The 25,986-nt window shown below is 45.7% G+C and overlaps 1 protein-coding gene across 5 annotated transcripts in view; it reads left to right on the forward strand.

Annotated features, from left to right (window-relative positions):
• The first annotated feature begins 124 nt into the window (after positions 1-124).
• The window catches only part of THRAP3 (thyroid hormone receptor associated protein 3), a 34,201-nt gene continuing 8,339 nt past the window's right edge, over positions 125-25,986 (forward strand). For 2 of the 5 annotated variants that reach the window (XM_035562052.2, XM_035562055.2), the window contains exons 1-6: positions 125-232; positions 5,083-5,148; positions 10,875-10,960; positions 18,576-18,737; positions 22,044-22,946; positions 24,415-25,155. In XM_035562052.2, coding sequence (XP_035417945.1) covers positions 18,601-18,737; positions 22,044-22,946; positions 24,415-25,155 — 1,781 coding nt within the window. In that variant the 5' untranslated portion in view covers positions 125-232; positions 5,083-5,148; positions 10,875-10,960; positions 18,576-18,600. Of the gene's footprint in view, positions 233-5,082; positions 5,149-10,874; positions 10,961-17,162; positions 17,182-18,575; positions 18,738-22,043; positions 22,947-24,414; positions 25,156-25,986 lie in introns of those variants that run through there. The other 3 variants (XM_035562053.2, XM_035562056.2, XM_035562054.2) reach the window with 2 other exon arrangements.

The following is a 25,986-nucleotide window of genomic DNA, read 5'->3' on the forward strand; positions in this document are numbered from 1 at the left end:
GAGCGGGCGAGGGAGAGGGAGGCGGAAGCCGCGCCGTGCGCCGCGCTGAGCGGGGGGTGCTGGGAGTTGTAGTCCGCGCGGCGCTGCCCGCGGAGTGGAGTGGTGGGGGGTGGACTACGGCTCCCGGCAGCCTCCGCGGGCGGGCGGGAGCGAAGCGGAAGTGCGTGAGGGGAGGTGGAGGCGCCCGCCTGCTGCCGCTGCTGCTGAGGAGGCCGCGGGCGGAGCGGGGCCGGTGAGTGCGGCCCGGCCCGGCCCGGTTCGGTCCCGTCCCTGCCCCTCCGCCGGGCCCTGCCCCGCGCCCCCGGCCCCGTTCCCGTACCCCATTCCCGGGGCCGAGCCGCACCCGGCCGGGCTTTGCCCCCTCCCCCCCCCCCCCCCCCATCCCGGGCCTCACCGCGGGCCTGCTCCCGGTGCGCTCCCCCCCCCCCCGGCTCCCGGTGCCCCCCCCCCCCTTCCCCGTTCCCCCCCGGTTCCCCCTCCCCGGTTCGCCCATCCCGGCCCCGGGCCCCGCTCCGAGCTCCCGGCCTCGGCTGCGCCGCGGCCTCGTGGCTGGGCAGGGCCCCGCCGCCCCCCCCCCCCGGCTCAGCCCTGGAGGTTTCCGTTCCCCGCCCGCTCCTACGCGGCCCGGGATCATCCCTCCCCCCCCCCCCCGTGGTGCGGCAGGGAGCGGGGTCGTGTCCTGCGCCCCCAGCCCTGCGGCACCTCGGTGAGAGGCTCAGGGGAGACCTCATTGCTCCCTGCAGCTGCCTGAAAGGGAGGTGTGGGGAGCTGGGGGTTGGCCTCTTCTCACAGGTAACCAGGGATAGGACCAGAGGGAATGGCCTCAGGTTGCGCCAGGGGAGGTTCAGGCTGGAAATGAGGAGACATTTCTCCTCAGAAAGAGCGGTCGGGCGTTGGGACGGGTTGCCCAGGGAGGTGGTGGAGTCACCGTCCCTGGGGGCGTTCAAGGAGAGGTTGGACGTGGAGCTTGGGGACATGGTCAGTGGGTGATGGTGGTGGTAGGGGGGTGGTTGGACGAGGTGAGCTTGGAGGCTTTTTCCAACCGTAATGATTCTAGGATGCTATGACACCTCATTTTCCTAGCTTGTGCTGTTTGGGAGAGGCTAAAGTGCTCGAGGCTTTTATAAACACGTTTTGAAGTCTCTACAAGCTAATTGTCCCTCTAATTGCCTCCTGTACGGCTTTCTGAATGCGTTGACACGTCAGAAGGTGACGTGATAAGTTCAGAACAGGCCGCACTCAGTGTGGTAGCCTTGCAAGCTGCGGGCTAACTTCTGTTTGCTCGCCCTGTGCGTGAGGCCTCCACGGGTGTGTGCTGTTACGTGTCCCGCTGCGCTTCCTCGTTACAGATCAGAGAGCAGCAGTGCCCATCGTGGGCTCTGAGCGTGTCATATGGGAGCACTTTATGTAGGGGAGGGGTGCCCTGGACAAACGTGTGATGAACAATAAGCGCAACTGTTGGGAAAGTGGCGGGGGGTTGTTGTAACTGCTGGGTGGGCGGAAGGAGGAGGGCCCTTCCTTACCTGCTGGACGCTTTCGGGATGCTCTTTCCTAAGAGCACAGACACCCAAATCATCCAGTTCCTTCCCGCAGAGGACTCTCGCAGTGTTCCTTCCCTCTAGTAGCAGGCAGGTAATTAATGTAATTGTTCACGGGAAGGTCAAGGGGAAGTTTTGGGTCCGTCTTCAGCGTGCCTTTTGTGTGGGCGCTCCCGCCAAGCGCTGCGGCCGTGGAGATCTGTTCTGTGGGTTTGTGTTGCATAACCTGATCCTCATCATTTAAACGTTTTTCAGCAGCTGGCTTTTGAAGCTTAGCCTTGCAAATTGCCTTTACGGGAGTGTGTTGTGGAGACAGGAAAATGGTTACTTAGACATACCCGGGTGTTCTTTTTAGGAATGTAATAGTTGGGTCTGCTTGCCCTGGCACTTTGCAGGTGCTTAGCCCAGCGAGGAAATGGCTGACTCCGTGAACTGCATTACCAGTTACACAACCTGACAGCAGCTAAGAGGATAAAATTGGGCAGTTATTGTGGAAAGCTGTCTAAAATGCACGTTCCTGTGACGTAGGATCCCTTGCAGAGCCGAGGGCCTTGTGCTTGCATCTAAGTTTCCTTTGGATTCTGCTGCGTGGTTTTGTTTCGCATCCTCCCTGCTGTGAATTCGTTGCTCCCTAAAAGTAGGGACAGGGAGGGACGCGTATGACAAGCAGATTTCGGGAGTGGCCCCAGAAGTCCTTAGGAAGTTACCGGTGTCGGTTGCAAGCGGTGCTGCCGAGGCAGGACGCGGGCAGGTAGGCCTTGCTGTCCTGAGACGTCTTCTCAAAATGCAGCGCCGTTCTCCTTTGGCTGGGGCTCCTGCTCGGGGGAAGAAGGGAGAAGGGCAGGGCAGCGCCCCCAGCTGCACGGGGGAACACACGGGCGTTTGAGCTGGCACCCTTTTCCATCCAGGAATAAAAAAAAAGGGGCAATGTTTCGATGCTTACCTGCCACCTTACAGTAAAGAAACACCGCGGCTGTGACAAGAAGGCATCTGCGACGCTTTCCTCCTGGTATCTGTCGCTTGCTGTGAGTGCCCTGGAGTGAATCCGGCCGTGCAGCACGCGTGGAGCTGACAGGGGCAGGTGTGTCCGAGCCCTGCCACCACTCTTCCCACAAGTTGTGCCTGTTCGTTACACGGTAACGTCTTCCTGCTCCCTTCATCCTGAACTCCATGTTTACAGACTCTTTATTTGTGCGCAGAACTCATCTGTTGTTCTCCTCAGTCCTTCAGCAAGCCCCGCTTACAGAGGTTCCTCCGAGTGCTGCCCCAAGCCGAGGGCTGAGATGTCGGCGCAGCCGTGCCCCCTGCCATTAACTCTTCCAGTTCTGCTTGGACTAAAGCATCTGTATTATAAATTTAATGGGCGCTCTGCGCTCAGGGTCACGATAATGTAATTTAGCCGTCTGCTGGTTTCTGCAGCTTATTTAGGCCAGGAAGCTTTGTAAACTCTACTTAAGCAAATAATTAGTCATTCAGCTCCAGCCAGGCCTGTGTTGAGCTCGCTGGTGATGTTAGAGGTTGGCATGCTTGGCCAGCACCTCCAGGGATGCTTGGTGCCATCGAAAAACCAAAGCGTGAAGTGCTTGAAACAGGATATAAAATGGGTGCTCATCCACACAAGGCAGCAGGTTTCTTATTTTTTTTTTTTTAACCTGCTCCCCCTGTCCGCTGTAACAGAAATCCTCGCTCGTGGAGGCCTAGGAAGTGCTGAGCTGCACTGGTTATGCCCGGGGATGCTTTGGTTGTGCAGCAGCGGCGTTCCCTTCGTAGTTTCACCACCCTCACCCTAAAAGAACAGCGCAGGTTTGCCAGCAGCTTGATTTTTAGCCCGCTTGGCTTTGTGTTTGCAAAAAGGCAGTTGGCCGTGTCACAGCTTGGTAATTGGTCCAGCGGCTACGTAGCCCCTGGACTTCTCTCCACACCTGGAGAAGTTTGCCCGTGGAGCCGTGAACAGCTCGGTGTGCCAGGACAATACCCTAAGTTTGGGGGTCGTGGTTTCCTCCGAATTACCACGGCCCGGGGAGCTGCGCGGTGCGATGGAGTTGGTGCCGTGCGTTTATTTATCCACGCAGCTGAGGGCGCGGGCAGAGCGAGAGCGCGGAGAGCGGAGCTGGTGGCTCCCGGGGAGCTGCGGTAAGGCGATCCTGCAAGGCTCTGTCAGCAGGGGGTGGTAGGCGCCGGGGTTCTGCTGGTTTGCCTCGTGTTCAGCCCCTCCTCTGCCCGCTTCCAGCTGGCCCCGCTCAGCTTTGGGGTTGGTAGGGTCAGCGAAAAGGCTCAGCCAGCTCAGGAGCGGGGCGTGAAAGGGGGTCGTGAATTTCCGTCGTGGGTCCCCGAGTGAGGGGAACAGGTTCAGCACCAGGGCTCATCCCCTCCTCCCTCTTGGTGCTGGAGTCACCCCGAAGCAGGGACTGGGATCGAGCGGGTGCCATTTTGTGGGTGGCAGGCTGGGTTTGTGACTCCGGAGCCTCTCCTGCCCCGAGGGAAATCCCCGTCCCTCCTCAGGGGCTGGCCGACAGCGGCGGTCACCGCCGTTAGGTCCGAGACAGCGAGGAGTTCTGCTTAATTTAGCGTCATCGTGTCAGAGCTATGAATAGGCGAGGCATGGGACTGCGTTCCGCGCCAGCTGAGCGCTGTGTTTGCGCTCTCCCCCTCCATGGTAACCGGAAGCTGTCGCATCCCTAAAAAAAAATAACGACACGGAAAAATAAAAAAATAACACACGCAGACAACAGCCAGTCTGGGGCGCAGGGCCCCGGGGGCGCGGTTCCCTACCCGGGACCGGCTTTCTGCCAGTGCCCTCCTGTCCTGTCTCGCAGGGAAATGCTCGGTACCTTTCTCCCCCGCTGTAGCCGTGCGAGGACGAAGCCTCTCTGCAAAGCCCAGCTCACAGCTTCTGCTCCTTGACACGAGAGCAAGCGGGGCCGCTCGCCGTTTCATCTCCAAATTCGTCACCCGGCCATTTTTAGCCTGTCCTGATGCAGTGTAGGGTAGCTGGAGGGGGGGGGTGAGAAAGAAGAAACTCTGGCTGAGAAGTGCGGGTGCTGTAGCTTGTGTGGCCAGCCAGCGCATGTCCTCCCCATCGCTGTTGGCGTTTCGTTTTGACCTTTGGTTGAGTGCAAGGAAGAAGTGAAAGCCGGGCAAGTAACCCCAGAAGTTTCTCTGCTCTGAGAGCACAAACAATGATGGCTTGGGGAGCGGGGTGGGGGCGTCAAGCTGAAATCCCGGTCTTAAGAGGGGAGGTTCAGTGTTAACAGTGCTAACCTGTGCCTTAACAGAGGATCGTGTGTGTGATAGCAGCAGGGGGCTGGTACCTGATTATTTTGGGCCCTGTGAGTTATTGCGGTTAATTGCTCCTTTGGGGCTGTGGATGAGATCAGTTCCCTGAGTTCAGGGTCTGCGTAGTCACTGCCTGCCTGCAGTGGGCATCTCTGGGTGGCCTTTTCTACTGGGAAACAGTGTTGGGACGGACGGGTAAAATCAGAACCCAGTGCTGTGCGTGTCATGTCTCGGTTGGTTTAAATTTGTTTTTTCCTTTTCTCCTTAGGTGAGAGCTCAGCCGCTTCTAATAAAGCAACGTTCAGAAACACCATTGATGGGAGACCTATACGAGGTACGTAACCAAGTCATGGGCATCCTTTTCCGTGTTTTTTTTCTCTAAGGTGACAAGACTCAGGTTGAGGTAGGTAATGTCCGGTGTTGGCTTGATAATAAAAACGGGAATGGGTTTGCTTTTTGCAGCTTATAACTGAAAATTGCCACAGCCCGTGTTTTCTTGGGTTAAATGCGTGGGATTAAAGAGTGTTAATCCCTCAGTACAGACCCAGTTTGGGGGCTGTGTGTTTCAGAAGGTACCCCAAATTCAATTGTTCTTGCCAGTACTTACTGTTTCTTTGGGAGCATAACTTCCAAACTGGTTAAAGCGCCCTGTGGTCACTGTAACGAAGGAAATATTAGCGTATGTGGTGTGCTGGGTTCCAGACTGTGGGGACCAGAGCGAGCTGAAAGCTTCACTGGAGGTCACGGTTTATTCCTCCGTTGCTGCACGGGGCGTAGCACAATAACTTCAATTATTCATGGCTCTGAATTCTTTTGGTTAACTCATTTGTGAATAGTTTTCATATGTAAAATAAGTTGGAGCATTTCTTGCTTCTCTTGCTCTTGGGGGTTCTAAAACTGCAGTCACAGGGATTCGTAGGCCCCCAACGGTTTTGACAAGGGTTCAGTTCACATCCGAGTACCACTCAAATTAGTAGGGCTGCTCTGGGAGGAAGCAGTTAGTTTTGAGTAAGATCTGAATTTTCTGCTTGTCTGCTCTTCTGTTCCTGGATTGTGTAGGTCTGGAAGAAGAAAGCTGTTGAAAGGTTTTTCCCTTTTTACTATAGATTTTCTTAGATTGTGTTTAACAGGAAATCCAGCTGCCTGACTTCTGTTACAGAAACATGCATGCTGATTTCTAATCAGCTTTTTCTTGGATATGTTTGCATTGAGCTCCATGTCAGTAAACAATCTGAATAAAAACAGAAGACTTTAAGCTCGAGGATGCCTAAAACAGTTTTGAGCCAAGTAACTAATGTCAGAATTAGTCACCAGTCAGTTTACAGCTGGTCAGATTATTTGGAACGGGATTGTTCAGCACAGCAATCTGCAGAATCTGTCCTTTCTGGAAGAACCTGTAAATAATCTTCCAGCCATTCTATAGAATCTGCTTTTAATTATCTGAAAGCAGCGCTGAAACTTAATGCCAAACTTTTTAAAATATTAGTTTAATTGTCTGAAAGCCCAGGCATACTTTAAGGAAAATCTTAATTTTGAAAGCAGATAGAGTGGAGAGAAATTGGAACAGCTATTGACAAACTGAGGCTTCTCTTGCCATGGCAGAATAATCGGAACTTTTTTCCCCCGAAGCGTGTTTGGCATGTGTTGAAGTAGAACACACTGTTTTGAGTTGTTTTGTTTTTCGTTTTAGCAGTGTTGTCCAGGAACATTTTCGCTGGGGAGGTTGGTAGGTGTACTTGCAGCCTTTAGTATGACTTCTGACATTCATCTCCTGAAAACATACCCTGGATACTTGCTGTAGGAAGAGGAATCGCTCTTCTGCTCGTTACCTTAATGAAACTTGAACTGCGTGATTAGAAACGGCGTTTTAATTTGCAGTCCGCCGGGGCGGCAGTGGGAGCCGTGCAGGTGGCTCGTTCTCCTGTCCCCTGAGCGTTCTGTTCATGTCGAGGGCCTGCTTAATGTTTGCTGCAAGACCAAACCTTGGCTGGACGAGGAAGAATCGAGTAGAAAGAATGAGATTATGAGACTTTGATACCTGAGCTAGTGAAGTCAGAGTGTGCTTTCTGTACTCTGTGTGTTACCCCTGGCACTTCTTGTGTGCTCTGATGTCCAGACACCTGCAACTTTTTTCACTTTTAAGTTCTTTTTTTAAGAAACTTGGGCAACTTCAGTGCACAGCTTGCTGATGAGCAGGTGTTGCATAGCAAGGTTAATCTGTCGTGCTTTTGGACGGCTCTTTGAGAACAGGAGATAATTTGCTTCAATATATTGATATTTGTCAAACATGACTCATTTAGGAATATTATTTTCATCTTTTAACCTACTGTAGGCACTCTGATAGCCAAAACTGCTGTGGTCATGTTTTATTTGCGCTTTGATAAAACTTCCAGATCTGGTTTCTTGCGCTGAGATTAGGACTGCGATTTTTAGCTCGGATTTCATCATTAAGAGCAATGTGGTTTTGGTTCAGCAATAAAACACGGCCGACATCGAGTATTAACGCTGATTTCCACGGAGGGGGGTGGCCGTGGTTAATGGTTGGTTCAGCCTGTTAGAAGGGAGCGCCAGATAAATCCTCCTGTCCCAAGTGGGCTGCGAAGCCAGTACTGCTGCTGCTGGAGTGGCTTTCCACAGTCCAGGAAAACTTTCATCTGCTCGGGCTGGAAGATACGCAGGAATTGGAGGTGCCACGTGTCCTCTCACTAGTTTTTTGGGGGTTTTGGGGTGTTGTGGCCGCATGCCGCTGTGCGAGCTGCCCCTCAGCTGTGAGCAGCCTCGACAGGTGCACGAGCCAAGTGCCGCGGGGACTGCGGCGAATTAATGCACGGGATGAAAAATAACCCTTTGGAGCACTCGCCGAAGAAAATAAAAACTCATTCTTTGCCAGATACGTGTCTAATAAACGACGTTGCTCTGATTTGACACGGGCGTTAGGGTGCTTTTACTGAGAGTAGGGAGTCTGAGTGCAAGGGGAAGTGCAGAGCACCGAATTTATTACAAATTTATTTTCTGTGTGGTTTTTACATTAGCCCAGCAGCTCAGGTTTGCTTATTTAACCAGTTTGTTCTCGCTGGTATCATTCGGTGTTCAGAGAGCGACTTGGTGTCGGACAGTGCAGCTCGCGTTCTGCAGCCAGGTATTAAATTGAAATGAGACCGTGCTGAAACGCGTTTGAAGAGATGCTGGCAGTTGTTGAGTTTTATTCAACGCTTCTTTGAGTTTCCTAAGTTGTGTCACTGTATGTTAACTAACATTTGGTAGTCCTTACAGCACTGCTCGTGGCCAACTCTCCTGACATCCACAGATGCCGCTTACCTCTTCAGCTTCCCTGTGGGGTAGATCAAAAATCACCACTTCTGTGTGTTTTCAGGGCCGTAAATTACAAGATCATGTATAGGACTGTGTTTTTAATTGCTCGGTCAGATTTTCTGCCTCTGTAATTAATAAATAATTTCAGTAATTGCTATTGTTTAAGTTCATAAACAGCTAGTTTATTGTTTTCACTTCAAAAAGAACACAGGGCTGATTTTTCTGTTCATTTCAACATTTTCCAGCCCTGCTATCTTCCCAGAGTGCAGATTGGGAAATAGGGTCCGTGAGCAATCCATAATTTTTACCTTCTGGGATTTTAAACTTGCAAAGAGGGAGCTTTTTGGCTGGGACAAAGGCTACTGCAGTTTGAATGGAGGAATGCCTTTCAAATGTCTGATCCAAATGGTAAAAAGCTTGTTTTTGTAGAAAATGAAACTAACTTACTAGGTGGTTCTGTGAGTGTTTTCATAAGGGTATTTCTGGACGATTGCTGTTTTCTACAAAGTAGACTGTGTGAGATGTTTTGTAGGATTTTTTTGTTGTTTTGTGTTGAATTAACTAATCTCATTTGTGTCTTGGAGCTCAGGATTATGAATTGTAGACTTGGCTGAAAGATTTTTTTTTAATTATTCACTGATAATGGAGGCTATTATGAGCAAATCAAGTAGCAGCTCAGCTGTTTCTTCCCGAACTGAACATTTGTGCTAGTGGATGACAAGATGCCTAGGCAGGAATGTTTTCACTGATGAGGTAGTCTCGTTTGTGTTGGGTCTTACAGCAAAATAAACTATTTTTTTTCGTTAAATGCGTGCCAGAAGGGAGCAAGTAGATTTGTGTTTTCCTACCGCAGTTCTATAGGACTTTATACAAAAGCTCTTACAAAATATTCAATATTTGCAACTTAATGTTTTGTAAATACTTGTGTAATGAACTGAAACTACAGTAACAAGTTTTGCAGTGATGTGCTCCTTTCTAAGGTATGTACGTAAACCATTTAACTTGTTACCACATCTTCCAAGTGTTTATACTTTGTCTGTAACACACTAAGTGTGTCTTCCAGGGGCATACCTGCTGTGTTTTCCTCTTCGCTGGCAGGCTGGGGTAACGTGTGGTGTTAGCAGTCCCTAATGGCATGCCAAGGATGGAGAGATTTCAGCTGTAACCCTGCAAAATGACCGCTCCGTGCAGGGCTCTGGTGGTTCTGCTCTGTTCTAACATCTGCGAGAGGTCTGAAATAATGAGTGCTGCTTGAAAGACTTCAAAGAAGGAGTGGAGGATGGAAAAAGACAGTAATTAAAGTAGCACAGGCCAGTTGGAAATAGGAAACAAATTCCTGGAAAAAGGCATTGTGAAAACAAGAAATGTTCTTCGTTTGACCCACGTCTTGGCATATAGAAATGTTCTTTATAGTGTTCTGGGATATGAAACTCCTGGGCTATGGTTTCTGCTTGAGCAGCGAGCGTTGAGCACGTTTCCTACCTTTCTTTCCGTATCTGGAAGAAAGGTTAGCTCCTAGTTGTTGTGTATTGTCTTGGTTCTCTTTTTTATTGTAGTAGTGCTCTAAGATGAAAACCGTATTCTTCTACAGAAGATAATTCAGCCCAATCTTTAGCTGGATGACAAATATCCGCAGCATATCGTAACAGGAGTTTGTGGTAATGTTGTTTGGGGAATAAGCATGAAAACAGAAGACGTGAAGTGTTTTCATCACAAAGCGAGAAAGAATGGTTATAGCCAATTTTTCCAATATCCCCTGCAAAAGGCCGAATGTTAGAGGCCTTTCCCCAAAAAGCAAGCTTTTTCTCTTTAACCCTAAAGACAGACACAACAGCATTAAAAAGTCAGTGGTATGTTTTCATTTTGTTCCCCACAAGTTGGTAAACGTGGTGTAGAAGACACTAAACCTTGGAATACGACCTTCCCTCTTGGATGAGAGTAGGAGTTGGTTGCCGTTTCAGAGCAAGAGTAATCTTCAAGTAGCCTTTGAAACCTTTTGTTGTTCAGGGAAATAACCAGAATGGTGTATCTGTGTAAGTATATCTTTGAACAGGTTTATTTTGTGGTTGAACACAGAGTAAATGACATTCCTGCTGGTAGCTCAGGGGTTTAATAGCATGGAGTCATTTCTGAGGATCTGTTTACTGTTGTTTTCTCCTTAAAAAATTTACACCCCCCTAGCAGTACAGGGAGGAATACTGAAATATAATTATTGACCTGTCAAAGCTCTGACAGCTCACAGGGACTAGTGGCACCCTTTGAAGACAGTGCTATGCTGATGGATGAATTTGTCAGGAAAGCAATTATTTCTCTTGGCTTCTGGGTTCTCTTTAATGACATGGGAAAATACTGAGTCCCGACTCCAGTAAGAGCGTACAAATGAGCTGAGAGAAACTGCTTCAGTACTGCTGTGCAGGTAGAATGAAAACTGTTAGCGTGTATGTAAGAGGAGATGGGATGAGGAGCGGGGCAGGCAGAAGAAAGAAGGAGGAAGTAGACACAGAATTTGGACAGCTTGAGTCTAGAAATAATGTTCTTCAAAACAGTCCATGAAAGAATTTATGGTGACATGGGCAGTAAACTTCTGCAACTACATCTGCTCTGTTAAAATGTTTAAGATGACGGTGAGCGTTCTGGGTGCAGATTTGAATGACAGCTTAAGGAAGCTGGACTGCTTTTGATCACTGACAGCAGTAAGTAAAAGAATGTAAATAAAAAGTGCTTCAGTGCCTTTTCTTCTCGTTTCAGGTTTGTTTCCTGATTTCATAACTTACAAAGCTGAGACAGTAAAAACTGACTGTTGAAGAGTGCAAGGTGTGAATCTGCTTGAGCAGGTAGGCATGCGATAGAAAATAAAATGTTCAGAGGTGGTAAAACTGCGTGTTCCGGTGCTTGGAATATACCTCCCGATATCCCCTATATTCTGGGTATGCAGCATGTTAAACTTCATTGGTTAAATTTTTTTTTGGCTGAAGCATTGCACTGATTCCAGTCAGTGGCCACTTGAAAAGCAGCATAAAATTTCTACTTAACTGTTCTGAATAATCCGATTCTGAAGCCTAGGTAGGCAGTGGAAGTGGCTAGCAGCAGTAGACTTGACAGTGTGTTTTTTCCATTGCTTGGAGCAGAGTTGAGCGCTCGTTTTGAATTCTGTCAGAAGACATAAAACTGGTAAAACATTAACATCTCTGACACCGTTTCATGACAAAAGCTTGTCTTTGGGCAAAGTCCATTGAAGTGGCTTGGTAGGAGCGTTCGCTATTCCAGTTTTTCTCTCTTTGAGTGTTATGATGGGTTGCAGCAAAGATTTAGAAATGGAGAAGGCAAACTCTAATTCTTGAAATAGCCTCCAAGCTTCAAGAAATTTTGTCAGAGGATTCCAGGCTGCTGGTTCTCCATCTGGAAGCCCTCTGCGTGTCAGCAGGAGCAATCGTGTCCCTTTAAAGGTAGAGGTGGAGTCAGTGCCATGGGAAGGCAACTCAGGAGCTGGGAGCAGGAAGGAAATGTGAGCGCTGTTGGAGCAGGTTGCTAATGAGGAGTCTCCATAGCACTGTGTAAACGCTTCTGCTGTAGTCCCCTCTCAGGACCAGGCACGCTTTGTCTTCTGATGCTTTGCAAAGCTGCATCCCCCTGGGAGCTGAATGAGGCTGTGTGCATGGCTTTGGGGGCACAGCATCACGCTCAGTGGAAAAACCTAAAAGGTGTAAGGTAAGTGAGCAGCCACTGCTGCCTTCGCTGGTCGGCTTTGCTTCATTTACAGGTGTCTCTGTAACATCAGGGTAATTCTTAGCAAGTTTTATAAGAATAGATTCTTTCAGAACAATTGTTTTTTTGTTTAGGAGCTGAACACATTTTATTTCAGTAAGTAAATCATTAATTCTTAGAAGGACTAAACGTGTGCCACAGTATGTTTACAACTGCAGTGTTAACATAGGGGAGATGAGGTGACTCCAATGCTTGGTTTGTTTAACCTCTTGGTTCCCGATTGAGCATAGAAACTTGGTTTCTATTCTAGTAGTAATTACCTCATGCTAGGAGTTAATCATCCTTTTAAAAATTGGCAAAGATTAAAAATAACTTCTAAGGCAAGGGAGCTTTTGGCACAGGTACTGCATGTACCACGCTAGTGTTTGGCTAGTAAGTGCTGCAGATCAAAGTAAACTGCAAAGACTCTTAAAGAGCTTAAAGCAAGTGATACTTTTAAGGTCTATTTTGGGACCTTCTGAGGACTTACACCTCTTGTTAGTTAAAGAGGCTCAGCTTTAAAATTGTGATTTAAAGTGGATCATGTCTACTCTCAAAACAGTTGTCAAGCTAGCCCAGGGTTGGAGGGAGCGGTTCTCCCTTTCTGCACCTCTGTAATTGCATGACTGTAAATGTTGGTATTTACTGTTGGTATTTAGGGGAACTATTTAAAAAAAAAAGTGTGTTAAGTTTTTGGACGGTATTTAGCTCTTTGTGCAATGTAACATAGCTGGAATTGTGGGCTGCAAGCCACTTCTGTGCTCTGTCAGGTCAGCTCTAACCACGTACTTTTTCTTGGAAAATGATTTATCTCAGAAGAGGCACAACCAGGAGGAGCTGTGGTGAGAACTAAATTCTAATGGTACTGGCCTGTTAAAATATTTCAACTCGTATTGAATTCAGGCTTGATAACAGTAACTTAGAGCTGGTATTATGTCGAAGTGGAGCTTGTTCTTGAACCTCAGGGTTGTCATTTAATAGAAAGCCATCCTGAAATTACACAGTTCATGGGATAGTTTTGTAATCTCCTATAATGTAGCTTTTCCCTGACATTATTATATCAGAGCCCCAGAGGATTTAGTTGGGAGCAGTTTTATGATTTTGGGATGCAATTTAGATCATCTTCATGCTATTCAGTTGTTCCTATTACCATTGTTTCCTCTGTTTTGTTTCCATGTTCTGGTTTAGTGTGCTAGGTTTTTGATTGGCTTTGGATTGATTTTTGGCTAGCTGACCTTGGAAAAGTTGCTGTTTCCACAGATGTATTTAGTGAATTAAAAGGAAATATTTATAAATGGGCCTTTCATACGTTCTTTCCCTGAAAAATGACCGTGCATAGGAGTGAACTTTGCTGTAGCAGTGGTAGTGCTTGTTGATTTCCCCTGGTGCATTTTTTTTTCTCCCTTAATAGAACAGGAAACATTAAATCTTTTTTTTTTTTCTGTAAACTTTCTTCTGTGGAATGATGTTAAAATATTTTAGTTGAATGGGTATAGCTTTGTTAGTACAGTGAAAGGGGAGAACGAGAACGTGTAACATGATCTTAGAAATAAAAACAAGCTTTCCACTTCTGGAAAGTACCAGCCTGTGATGAAGTATGGCCCTATTTCCTAGCAGCTGCCCCCGTGATCGGCATTGTGCTGTTCCTCAAAGCCGTCGGAGCGTTTGGTAACCATATATGTAATTTGGCTGCGTAGAGCAACTGAAAGTGAAAACAAGTCAGTCCACTGGAATTTCCTTAAAATGGATACAGAGAGAAGTGCTCAATCAGTCGTGTTTACATAGCTGAATGTCTCTATTTTAAAAAGGGAGGTAAAAAAAGGGATAAAATTCTAGTAATAGAGTCCCCTCTTTTTTTTCTGGTTGCAATTCATCAGTCCTTTTTGCTGCAAATCGTTGATACCAATGCAGTGCTCAGCTACCGCAGGTTGTCTTTGCAATCCTCTCCTTGTTCCCAGAGCAGGGCCGCCTTCCTCCTGTTCTAGAATGCGGGGAGCGAGCGTTGCAGAGTGTTTGCTTCACAGATGCTCAGCTTTTGGCGGTTTGTTTTCCTCCTGCCTCTTTGTTCACTTTAGGATTTGAGATGCTTTTTAGCCATTTAAATAATTAAAGTAGCTCGGCATAAACTCTGGACCCGTCACAGCTACTATTGATCTTCAGTTTTCAATGATCTCATGGATTTGAACAGTGTTACTTTCTTCTCTCCTAGGGCAGCAGAGGCTAAGGACTTCCTTACTTAAGTGAGCAGATTCTTACATGGTCTCAGAGCCACAGACAGTCACAGCTTTCACATGGACTGCTTTGGGGTCGTGGTTTCTCAAAAGTGTATTGAAAAGGGCAATTTAATGAGCTCATGACAGCAGCTCTTCACTTAACACTTACTGGAACTATCATCCCTTGGAAGGAATGAATGTTCAGTGACTCCTTTCCAACAGACCTTTTCACCAGGTTTTCGGCATTACCACCCTTTTATCATTCCTCTATGTTTTCTAAATACCAGTTAAATAATATTAAAAACCAGTTTAGGCTCAGGCGAAGTCCGAACCAGCTTGACCTTGAGCATCTTGAAGTCAGGAATGTTGCCGTCAGTGAGGCCAGTTGTTCTGCGGGCTGCTGCGAGTCGCAGTGCTCTCCCTCCTTTCTTACGCTGGTAAAGTGCCCTACATCTGCCTGAGCCCAGAAGCGGAGAAGTCTGTTGTCAGGACCAGAAGTAGAAGCAAAGTCTTTACTTGTTTTTCTCTTCTGCCTTTGCTGCGGTACTGTAGGACGGAATAATCACACAAAGCGTATCCTGAAAGAGTGGGCGCGCAAACCACGGCTGGCACTTCAGTGCCCAGGTCTGCCAGGCGTCTCTGCTCGGCGGAGGTGTGAGATCGATGGAGTGCAGTTGCTGCCTGCCGTGCCTGGGAAGGGGGGTGGAGGGTGAGGGGAAGGGGTGGAGGGTGAAGGGGAGGACAGGGCAGCTGCAGCTCGCGTAGCAGAGAGCCAGGCAGCGTGCTGGTGAAATCCAGCAATATTCAGTGAGTGTGATTGAATTGCGGAGCTGTTCTACTTCCTTGTGATAAGGCTTGCCAGCTAAAATTCAGCCTCCCTAGCTGCTTCTGATAAAGCTAGGAATTTTATTTATTTATTTTTGAATCAGGGACCTGTAGTAGATTGAACTGGGAACCGTCAGGCTCCGAGGGTGATTTTTGCAATGGTATACCTGAAACCGTGACAGCTCGGGTTTCTTTTCCGTAACTGCACTGCATGTAGGAGCTGCTGTTTCTCTCCAGCAGATACTGGGCTCGCTTTGCTATGACTGTAGTTGTGTAGCGTGCACGGTATCAGCAGCTTGCCTTTGTGCTTTCAGAGTGTGTATCGCAGCTGTCCAACGACTGCGTCTCCACCAGGGATCCGGTGACAGGAGAGATGCCGCTTAGGTTCAGTAAAGCCGTCTAATTTCAGTCTCTTCTGAGAACCCTGATTGCCATGGGAAGGTGTATATTAAAAACACTGGTTAGACTTTTACTAAATGATCTTTTGGGGCTCTCATATGTATTTTGAGCTTCCTTAAGTTACTTGAGAGGAGGATATGTCGTGATTAAAGCTGAAGTGCTGATAACGTACTAGAACTAAATAGGCACTAATAAAAAGCCAGCTCTTAGTTAAGCATGTGTTATGTTTATTCAGTAATATATTTTTATTAATACAGTCACAGTTGTAGTTTCTGTTTGATCAGAGAACCTAAAATTCCACCTCTGGATTTATTACATTGCACCTGGAAAAACAAAGACGTTTAAATCTTTTCTAGGCTGCTGCCTCTACCTGGAGCTGGGATAACGTAGTGGAGGCTGATTTGGAACAGATTCTGGCAAAATCTGTTGGAGGGAAACAGACGAACAAAAAACCAATGTTTCATGTTGTAGGAAGTCTTAGTGACCTGCCAATGATGTCTTTGAGAGGAGGATAGGTGACAAATCTTAAATAAGAGAACAAAATATAATAGCAAGTTGCCTTTTAGTGCACCGATTAAAATTGAGATCAGATTTCCTCGCGGTGTTACTGGCAGCCTCCATGTGGCTCGTGTGGGGGTTGCTTCATGTGAGAGTTGGTTCTGACTGCTTGCCTGACTCAGATTGCAGTCGGACGGATCTGCAGAGAAATGAATCAAACACGGTCAAGTACATATGACGATCGGTCCAACCCTAGAACATGCTGTGCAGAATTACGAGGATCGCTTGCTAGCACTGGGGATGTTTCCTGACAAACCAAAAATATGTTAAATTGTAATCTGGAAGCTATGGAGAGTTTTCTTCTCCTGAAGTATTGTTTTTCATGCATTATATATAAAGTTCCAAAACATGAATGAAGCTGTCTACAGATCCCCTTTCAATGATAAGTCAGGATAAAAGTGGGTTTTTTTCAGTAACTGGAATTTTACTGTTGTACGTGTATATACGAGCAGAACTGTAAACCTGTCATTACACCATTTTCGCCCCTTTGTCCAAATTCCGTATGCAACATTTTACTAACTTTAGGACTTTTTGCTAATGTAATTTCTTGGAAGAGATTTAAACTGCAAAGGTTTATGAAAGGATGTTCCTGTATGCCACGTAAATATAAATGTTTCGTGGTGCTTCCTGGAAAGCCAATCCATTGCTTCTCTCCGGTCTGTGCTTTGTTTTTCTAATGAACTAATGTCTTTTATTTATTTTAATTTGTTTTGCTGCTGGATCAGTTCCTTGGTCTGATTCATCAGCACAGAAGTAAGCAACTTCAGGAAGGGTTGAAGGGTTTTGATGGGACCTCAGTTTACGATTTGGGGATGGTACCACATGCAGTGCACGTTGGACTGTAGCTCAGCTCTTTTGCTTCCCGATTGCCGTAACCTCATCAAACTGCCTTGCTGCTGAAAGCAGTGCTCCTGTCTAGCCAGGAATTTGTCTGCTCCTCTGTGTTGGACCTGGGATTTACATGGTGAGGAGGTTGGTTGGATTAGTGCATTGATCTCCTTGAAGTGTGAGGGATTAATTTTTTTTTTTGGTGTTAGTTTTCAGGTAGATTAGTGAGCTGATACAACTCGCCGAGTGCTTGCACTGTTGTATAATGCAAGCCAACGGAAACAGCAAGAGCTCTCACCACGCCACAGCGCGGTGTTGGGTGTCCTGATGGGATTTCAGTCTGCTTAGAGAGCAGCGTGCTAAGAGGGAAGCACCTGCTGAAACCTGTCCAAAACCATCACTTGCTTTTCGTGCGAAAATTGCGTTCTATGATGAAGCTATGGTCATCTAGTAGTCTTGCTTCCCTTCACGTGGAGGAAGTAATTCAGGTGGTGGGGTGAAGTTGGTGGCCTGTTAACAGCAGAAGCAATTTATTTAACATTTGTAAATGAAACTTGGTTAATGTGAGCAGGTTTTCTTCTCAGCTTCATCCACTGCCCGTGGAATTGCAGAGTTCAGATCTTGACCCTGCCCACTGGTGTGGAATAGCTGAGGATCCGGACAGCAGCTATCAGTAGCATGGCTCCCCTTCCCACCTGCTGCTGCTCCCTCCTGCTTCTAGGAAGGGAAATAGAGCCTGGGAACGTAACCTGAGGGGAGGGAGCACAGTTCCCTTCCTCTCCTCCAAGCCAGGGGCCAAAGCCTTTTCCATTTCAGCTGCAGAACTAAACTGAAACCAATGGGGAATCTGAAGCTGGAGCGTATTTCGCAGCACGATCAACTTTTGAGTTGTAAGGAATTTTGTTTGTGGCTGGATACAGAAATTAAATAGGTCAGCTATTACTACTGTTTCAAAGCACTGCAAGTGCAGAACAGAAATGGCACGAGCTGTTCTGATCTGTCGCTCTGGTATGTTAGGTTTGCTCCCAGCCCTTCGTGGAAAGGAGGTCACAGAACGTGGTTGTTCGTACCGTGCAGGGGGAAGTTTGTGAAGGCCCCTGTCGGAAGCTCCCTGACAAAAAAAAATCTGACCAGTTGAAAGAAACACAGCAGTTTTAATCCTATCGAGATTTGTCCCGACCTTCAAATGTAAACCGTATGCTCCGGCCCTTTATGTTAACAATTATTGTGGGTTTTTCTGTCCTGAATATTCCTGAATGTTTTTCTTTCCCTGAAGGTAAGAGGTGATGAAAGTCCTTTAGAAAATCTTGCATCTCGATACAAAGTTTTGCTTACAAGCTGACAGATCAGATAGTCGTGTAACTGAAAGGATTGTCTGGTCAGACTGTATGCCCTAAAATCACCTCTTAAGGGACTCTTGAACCTGTACCTGGTTACATTCCTGAAAATAACACAGATAATTCTTATGCGGTAGCTACTTTGAGTCACTTAATACTACAAGGTATTACCTTCTGTCTTTAGTATTTGAATGACTCCGTGAATATTTGGAAGGACATTAAATTATTTTGGCTGCACTACAACTCCCCACTGGATGATGCACTGATCACAGCAACTGCATGAACTGCACAAACAGACAGGACACGTCTTGGATTTAACCTGAGTGTTCATAGCTAGACAGATCTGTGGAAACAGGGTTATTAATTTATCTTGGATTATTGTTTTTGTTTGTGATTCCTTCCAAAAATTAGAGAAGAGTCTGGGGGGATGAGAGAGGTTGGCAGATAAGCTTTATTTTATTTCTTCAGACTGCCAGATGTTGCCTGTTCTTTCAGGTCTCCAGTGTGACTTCATTTTTCAAAGTTTATTTCACTGTTTCCTTCAGGTGTAACTGACAGGTGCTTGCAAAGATGTCTAAAACCAACAAATCAAAGTCTGGATCCCGTTCTTCTCGTTCAAGATCCGGATCAAGATCTCGCTCACGTTCCTTCTCCAAATCTCGCTCGCGTTCTCGTTCTGTCTCACGGTCAAGAAAACGCAGGCTTAGGTAAGTGTGTGCAGCTCTGAAATCTGTGGGTGTGACTGTGTTTTTTCCTCCGTCCTGTTCAGGTGGTTTGTCACTTAGTGCTTTTCTATATAAAGCCTTTGATTAGTTTCTAAGGACAGATAATGTCCTGTGTCTTAGGTTGTTTCCTGCCAACCTATACAGTTCTGAAGTATTTTCAGTGGACTAGGACAAGAAATTGGGACTAGTTCTTAGCGCTGTCAAGACGCTTCAACTCTTAACAGAGTTACTCTTAACAGAGTTACCCTATAGCAAGTCTTTGGTGAACAGCAATTTTACTTTTTTCTTTTTAGATCTCCTTCCCCTAATAAGAGTGCTATCAGGTACAGCACAGTTACATCAGAAAGTGGATTTGTTAGCATAGCTAATTTTGTCAGGGATGCAGTCTGCAGTGAAGTTGGTGCAGCCATTTTACGCCAGGCTGTAAGAGAAGACGTCTGTACTTTCCCTCTTCCTAAAAGATATTAATAGAAGCCCATGCCAAAAGGTGTTTTTCTGTGTTCTTCTGCAGTTCTTAATTACTGCTGTATGTAATGTGATAGCATTAGGAAAAGCACAGTGGTCTAACCACACACAATCTCTGTGAAGTTCTGGTTTCCCATATTAAAGGGTGGCCGTGGTTGATGATGTTTGAAATTGCCAAATCAGGGCAAAGTACAAAAAACTTGGCATTTCATCATGACTGACAACCTGTGTACGCAGAATAATTTTAGCAGATTTGAAATGCGGTTGATCAGACGTGCGTTACTCCTCTGAGCGAGAGAGTTTGAGTGTGGGTTCCATAGAGCAGGGAAGGAGAGTTAGGTTTGTAGCAAAGCATGCTCCTTTGTTTTGTTAAACATCTTGGGCTTTTTTAAGCTTTTAATGTAATTGATCCCAGGCTTGGGGGGCCTTTGCGGATGTTGCATGCTTTCTCTCTTGAAAATGAATTCAGGCGAGTCTTAATGTCAATTAACAGACACTGCTGTGAAAGGTAGGGGCAATTTTTGTGTTGCTATTTCCCTGCCCCTCCTGTCAATGTACAGGAGTCAGTAAAAACAAAATTCTAGTTCTGGTTGGACAAAGTAGAAGTTAATTTCGCTGCAGTTAACTTTGAGAAATCACTAATGTGCATAGTAATTGTTGTTCTTACCTCCCTGAATTGATTCTGATCTGGCCAGTTAAAGGCTCGTTCCTTCCCTGGCTATCGGGATATCTGCTTTTTTCCTTTTCTTTTAGCTGAGCGTTTAGCTGTATCTGGCAAAGACGTGCTAGTTGGACTGGGTATAATGATGTTCAGCTGCTTTTTCAGTGATCTCGAATGAATAACACTTATTCTGAAAATCATTAGTCTGTAAACACATGCAACTGTTAACAATTAAAGAGATTTTTAAAATACAGAGGCCATAATAAACATCCAGTTGGAGAGAGGAGGACATGACAAAACTAAGTTAGAGGCGGAGACTTCAGTCGAACCAAGTTCTTTGCAGAAGGAAGCTGGAATGCTGGAAAATACGTTGTCATTTGGGATTATCTGCCTTGCTGTGAAGGAACTTTGACAGTTGAAAACAAAGGCACCCTGTACAAACATGATTGTTTCCTCTGTGCTGCTGCTGAATCTGCTTCTGCTTTGTAAATAACTTTTTTTTGGAAAAGAATCAATATGGAGGGGCTTAGTACAGGCAAGTCATCTTGTATGGCATTAGGATATTCTCTGAGGTAGGTCTAACATGATGTCGTGGCACAAAAATCTCTTACTGTGTACCTGAGCATACGTCGTGAAAAGTATTTTACTCTTTCTTCTGGAAGCTTACTGTTTTTTCTAAGTTGCGTTGCTCTGTTGGAGTCTGCCTACTGTTTCTTGCTTTCTTGATGACTTTTTCATTTTTAACTATTGCAAAATGGTGCGTGCTTTAGAGCTGGAGCAGAGTGTTAGCTGCTTAGCTACAGGGGGTAGCAAAGTTGGGAGAATTGTCATTACTGGTGGCATTTATTTGGCATAGAACTTACTGTATTTTTTTAAAAGGATTTCTTGTAAATAGTCTCTGCAACTTTTGGAATGAAAGTTTCTTGCTGTAAACCTTTCTGAAATGATAGAATAGATTTTGGAAGCAGCATACAACAGGTCCCTGGCTGGTAATTAGTAACAAATGCAGCAATTTTCTGAAAACGGGAGCGTTCTCAGTGCTTGTGACTAGGATTCCTTATAAATTGTTCTTGCTGTCTGTTTCTGTGCTTTTCCTCCTTATCGTTATGATTTGAATGAGGAGGTGTCTCAGGTAAGTTGCGTAGGCTTTCTGGTTGTTTGAGGTAAAAGATGAAGCCTGTGCTTAAATTATCATTAATTTGTTTGATACCAATGACTGTAATGTATTTGATAGGTGGAAAAAATAGAAATAAAATACATTTCTTACTGCCTGCACGTACTTCAATGTTTTGGGACTTCTAATGGGAGCTTTGCATTGCCTTGTGTGTGGTGGTTTGGGATGTGAACAGAGAGGGGGCAGCAGAGTTGTGTATTGCTGCTCTGTAGAAGACATACATGTCTACTGGAGTGTGTTTTATAGGGTCTGTATGGGTCTCTTAACATAGGAAGGGAGTGTGGAAACCGTTTTAACAAATATTACGTACTTAAATTTCATTTTGAAAAATATTTCTTATTTAATTCTACTAGTTTGGACACTTTCTCTGCTTTAAAAGCACTATTTGCTAAAATCTCAGACGTTAAACAGAGTTTTGTGTTTTTCCAACAGCTGGGAAATACTTGCTCTAAAGCTGGCACTTAAACCTGAGCTACACTGGGGCTTCTGAGCAGTTACACAGCAGCAGTTCCAACATTTTAACGGGAGAGACTGTTGAAACAATTATCCCTTAACGTTTTGTCCTTTCAATCAGTCATCTCACAGGGTTTTTGCTTGTCTTGGATCCAGTTCCGTTCTTTATACGAACAGCCGGCGCTTTCGTGCTGTGAGCGGAGGCAATGCTGGACGGCGCCATCTCGTGGCACCGGGCTGGAGAGTGGCTGCCTCCCTCTGCAGTCCTCGTTTGGAGTTCCAGCTTCCTAACTGTGGCAACTGGCTCACCTTTTGAAACTTGACCCACAGAGCAGTGTGCCATCTGCACCCCTCCTGCTCTCCTCGTGCTGAGGTGTTGCAATTTGTTTAACTTACCTGGCACAGAAGTGGGATTTCATCTTGATCATCAATTTCAAAAGTGTTTGAGAACTGAGGGACGTGGGAGAGGGAAGATAAGGCTTCAAATAAAAAGTTAAGAAAAAACTTTTAAAATACTTTTTTTCCTTTTTATCAGTTCTAGGTCTCGTTCAAGATCATATTCTCCATCTCATAACAGAGAAAGGAACCATCCAAGAGTCTATCAGAACCGTGATTTCAGAGGTCATAACAGAGGATACAGGAGACCGTATTATTTTCGTGGCCGAAACCGAGGGTTTTATCCATGGGGCCAGTATAACCGAGGAGGATATGGCAATTACAGGTCTAACTGGCAAAATTACCGCCAAGCGTATAGCCCTCGTAGAGGGAGGTCACGCTCTCGTTCACCCAAGAGGAGGTCTCCTTCACCAAGGTCTAGAAGTCATTCTAGAAATTCCGATAAGTCATCTTCTGATCGGTCAAGGAGGTCTTCCTCTTCTCGGTCTTCCTCAAATCACAGCCGAGTTGAGTCTTCTAAGCGTAAGTCTGGAAAGGAGAAGAAGTCATCTTCCAAGGATGCCCGGGCATCTCAGGCTGCAGGAGATAATCAAGGGGATGATTCTAAGGAGCAGCCGTTTTCGGGAGCGGCGGCTCAAGATGTCAAGGCATCTGAGGGATCAAAACCATGGCAAGATATGAGCACCTATGGGACAGGTTCGGCGTCACGAGCTGCCGCGCCTGAGCTTAGCCCGAGGGAACGCAGTCCTGCGTTAAAAAGCCCTCTCCAGTCGGTTGTGGTGAGGCGTCGTTCTCCTCGGCCGAGTCCGTTGCAGAAGTCGAGCCCTCCGCTTTCCAACCCGTCGCAGCTGAGCTCTTCTTTGCAAAGCAGCACCTCCTTTCAGGCGGGCTCTCACCAGAGTCCGTTTGACCATGGCTCGGCAGGCTTGAGCCCGACGAGGAAGAGCCCTGTGTGCAAAAGTCCAACGCCAATCGGTTCAATTTACAGTACCTCTCAGAAGGAGGAAACCACAGCTCCCGGAGGAGGAGCCTTCTCAAAGAGGCAAGTGACGCGTTTCTCTCTGTGGCAGGGTATTTTGACAAGCCAGCTCGCATGTGTAGGCGTCCTCACGAGCACTTGCAGCAGTTCTCAGCCTGTCTGCGGGCTCCAGCTGGAACAAGGTGCCCGTGTGTGCAGGGTGCTAGGTAGCTGTGGGCATGGTACAGCCTCGGTGGTGGAACAAAATGCAGACCTAGCCCCGTGGTGCAGGAAGTTGGGGGTCGTTTTCTGATTTAACTTGGCTAGTTCTAGCAGTTGTTAGTTCCCTGCAAAACTGTTTATAGTGCATGAACACTTGAAATGAAGATGTGCCTAGTGAGATTTTCTGGCAGCCTAACAGCATGCACTGGAAACTTGCATTTTTAAGTAATTTACTTTTCGGTTAAAGATTTTTTAAGTAGTGTATTCTTCAATTACATTAGGTATTATAAAATCAAAGTCAGTCTTGCTGCATGGCCTGCTGCAAGCAGCCGAGGGCAGTTGTAGTTCTGAAGCTTGTGCCTGTGTATGTGGGTGGTATGATGAACACCGAAGTCATCACTGAAATTAAGAGGCAAGCACCAAAGTCATCACTGAATTAAGACACAACCTTCTATAGGGAAGGAATCAATTTACCACGTTTGTGTTTGCTGGGTTAGTCCACTGCGATTTCTGCCTTAAGGTGGTGCTTTCTTTTAAAAGATATGGCAGCATTCACAGGTGCTTTAAGTTTATTCCTTTTAAAGTTATTTTGGACTATCCTATATCAAGGATGTATGAACTTTAAAAAGGGAAAAAAAAAAACAATGTAACTCTGGTTTGGGCTTTTCAGAGCATTGAACTAACGTCCTTGGGCATTACTGCTTTCTCCTCAAAGCTAGGGTTTTGCTTAATGATTGCTTTAAAACCTAGTTCTGATGCTTGAAACTAGCTTATGATAAATTGTTGTTCTTACTAAATGTTTTGTCTTCTCCCAGCAAAATATTCCTCACTGTTAACCTTTTTGCTTTTATTTGTATTTACAGTCTGTCATGAAATATTTAGCTTACCTATGAAACTTGCATCCAAAATTTGAAGTAGCTTTTGAGGCTTTTATTTCCAGTGTGTTGTTTAAAGCAGAACAGCCCAGTTTGAAAGTTTTGATGTGTTGTTCTCCTGAAGCAGGTTTGTAAGTAAATAAACTGATTGGGTAAGATGCTACTATTTTCCTTAAAATGAATCTGTGGGTAAGTGTATTTTTTACTTGCTTTTAAGCCTCATTTCATCAGTTATGCATATCCATTTTCTTCTACATTTATTGAATTTATTGAGAAGTAAAAATCTAAAATCCAGGCCGAGAAATCTGCTTTACATTTTAGTTATTTAGGGCCTAGAGACAATCTTTTGTACGTGCATATCTCAGTGTTCTCTAAGATTTGACTGCTTTCCACTGAAGTATTAACCTCTTTGATTTTTACTAAGAGAACTGTTGTAATGTGTCTTCTATGAACAGATATCTGGAAGAGCAGAAGACTGAGAATGGGAAAGACAAAGAGCAGAAAGTAACAAATGTTGAAAAGGAAAAACCTAAAGAAAAAGGGAATTTCTCTGAGTTGGGATCAACAGATGGAAAGGCAAAATCTGATTCCTATACATCCAAAGCAGACTCTGAGAAGGGATACCGTGGCAGTCAGTCGCCCAAGCGCTACAAGTTCCGGGATGACTTTGACAAGCTAAAGGCACCGGAGTTCCACAAGGAAAGTCACTATGGCAAAGAGGAAACGGATGAGCAGGAGAAGAAAGATAAGGCAAAGGGCCGAAAAGATTCAGAGTTTGATGATGAGCCCAAATTTATGTCTAAAGTGGTAGCGACGTCAAGTAAAAGTCAGGAAGAGGAGAGGCAAGGAAAATGGGAAGGTGTGGTGTTCTTGCCACCTGGAAAGGAGAAGCAAAGGAAATCTGATGAAGCGGAGGAGGAAAGCTATTCTGAAAGATCAAAAAAAGAAGAGAGGCCAGCATCCAAGAGAGCTGAATCAGGTCACAGGGGCTTTGTTCCTGAAAAGAATTTTAGAGTGACCACTTATAAAACAAGCCAGGAAAAAAGTTCTTCCCCACCACCAAGGAAGACTTCAGAGGTAAAGGAAAAGCCAGCAACGAAAGGAGATGGGCTAGCTCCTGGCAAATCCTCCTTTTCCATTACTCGTGAGGCCCAGGTCAATATTCGAATGGATTCCTTTGACGAAGATCTTGCACGGTGTGTATTTGCTATAGTTTTGGGCAGGTTAAATAGTGATTTTGGCTGCCTGTTTGTCTTCTTGAGATCTTATGTTCCTCAAATCTGAGAAAGGCTACGTAATACCGTATCACAATTTGTATTGTATCAGTGTTAGAGATGAAATTTTTTCTGGCCTTAGAACACTTATGGGATCCATTTGTGTGGCAGGAGGTTGGAGGGGTTGCCAGTTTGCAGATAATGTGTAGCACAGAGGTTAAAAAACTTCCTCGTTTTTTTCCAACTAGATTAATTTCAGATTGTAAATGTTTCTACATCAGTTTTTATGCTGCACCAGCCTCTGGAAAGAGTCAAGTACTTGGTGACGTCTTGCTTCTAGAAGTTTGTGATACAGTAAAACTACAGCGCTGCTAAATGACATTTCTTCTGGAGAGCATTTATGCTTATTCTCAACGTAGCATTACTGAAACTCTAGGAAGCTCTGACAGACACTTAGGCATTGTTTTGAGAAATCTTAAGGCAGTAAAAAGTTGCTCCAGAAAGCACACTTGTACAGCAGTAGCCAGTAAATGTTAATATACCACGTGGGATGTTAGAGGTTAATCTCGAATTTAGGAACAGTAGCAGAGGATTATAGCCAGCTAGTGGGGTGGGAATGAGCTTGTGTTTCTTAGCTGTCAGGGTTTAATATCTCTGCAGCCCTCCAAGTACAGAGCAACAAGTGATCTGAATTAGTACAGTAACTTAGATTAGTGTATTTTAAAGATACTTAAATAAGCAATTAGCTTGTGCAATTTAACGTTATTACATTACTTCATAGTATTATATAAAAATTCTTCTACTTTGATCTTC

Source organism: Cygnus atratus, chromosome 23 (genome assembly GCF_013377495.2).
Source record: "Cygnus atratus isolate AKBS03 ecotype Queensland, Australia chromosome 23, CAtr_DNAZoo_HiC_assembly, whole genome shotgun sequence".
Taxonomy (NCBI): Eukaryota; Metazoa; Chordata; class Aves; order Anseriformes; family Anatidae; genus Cygnus; species Cygnus atratus.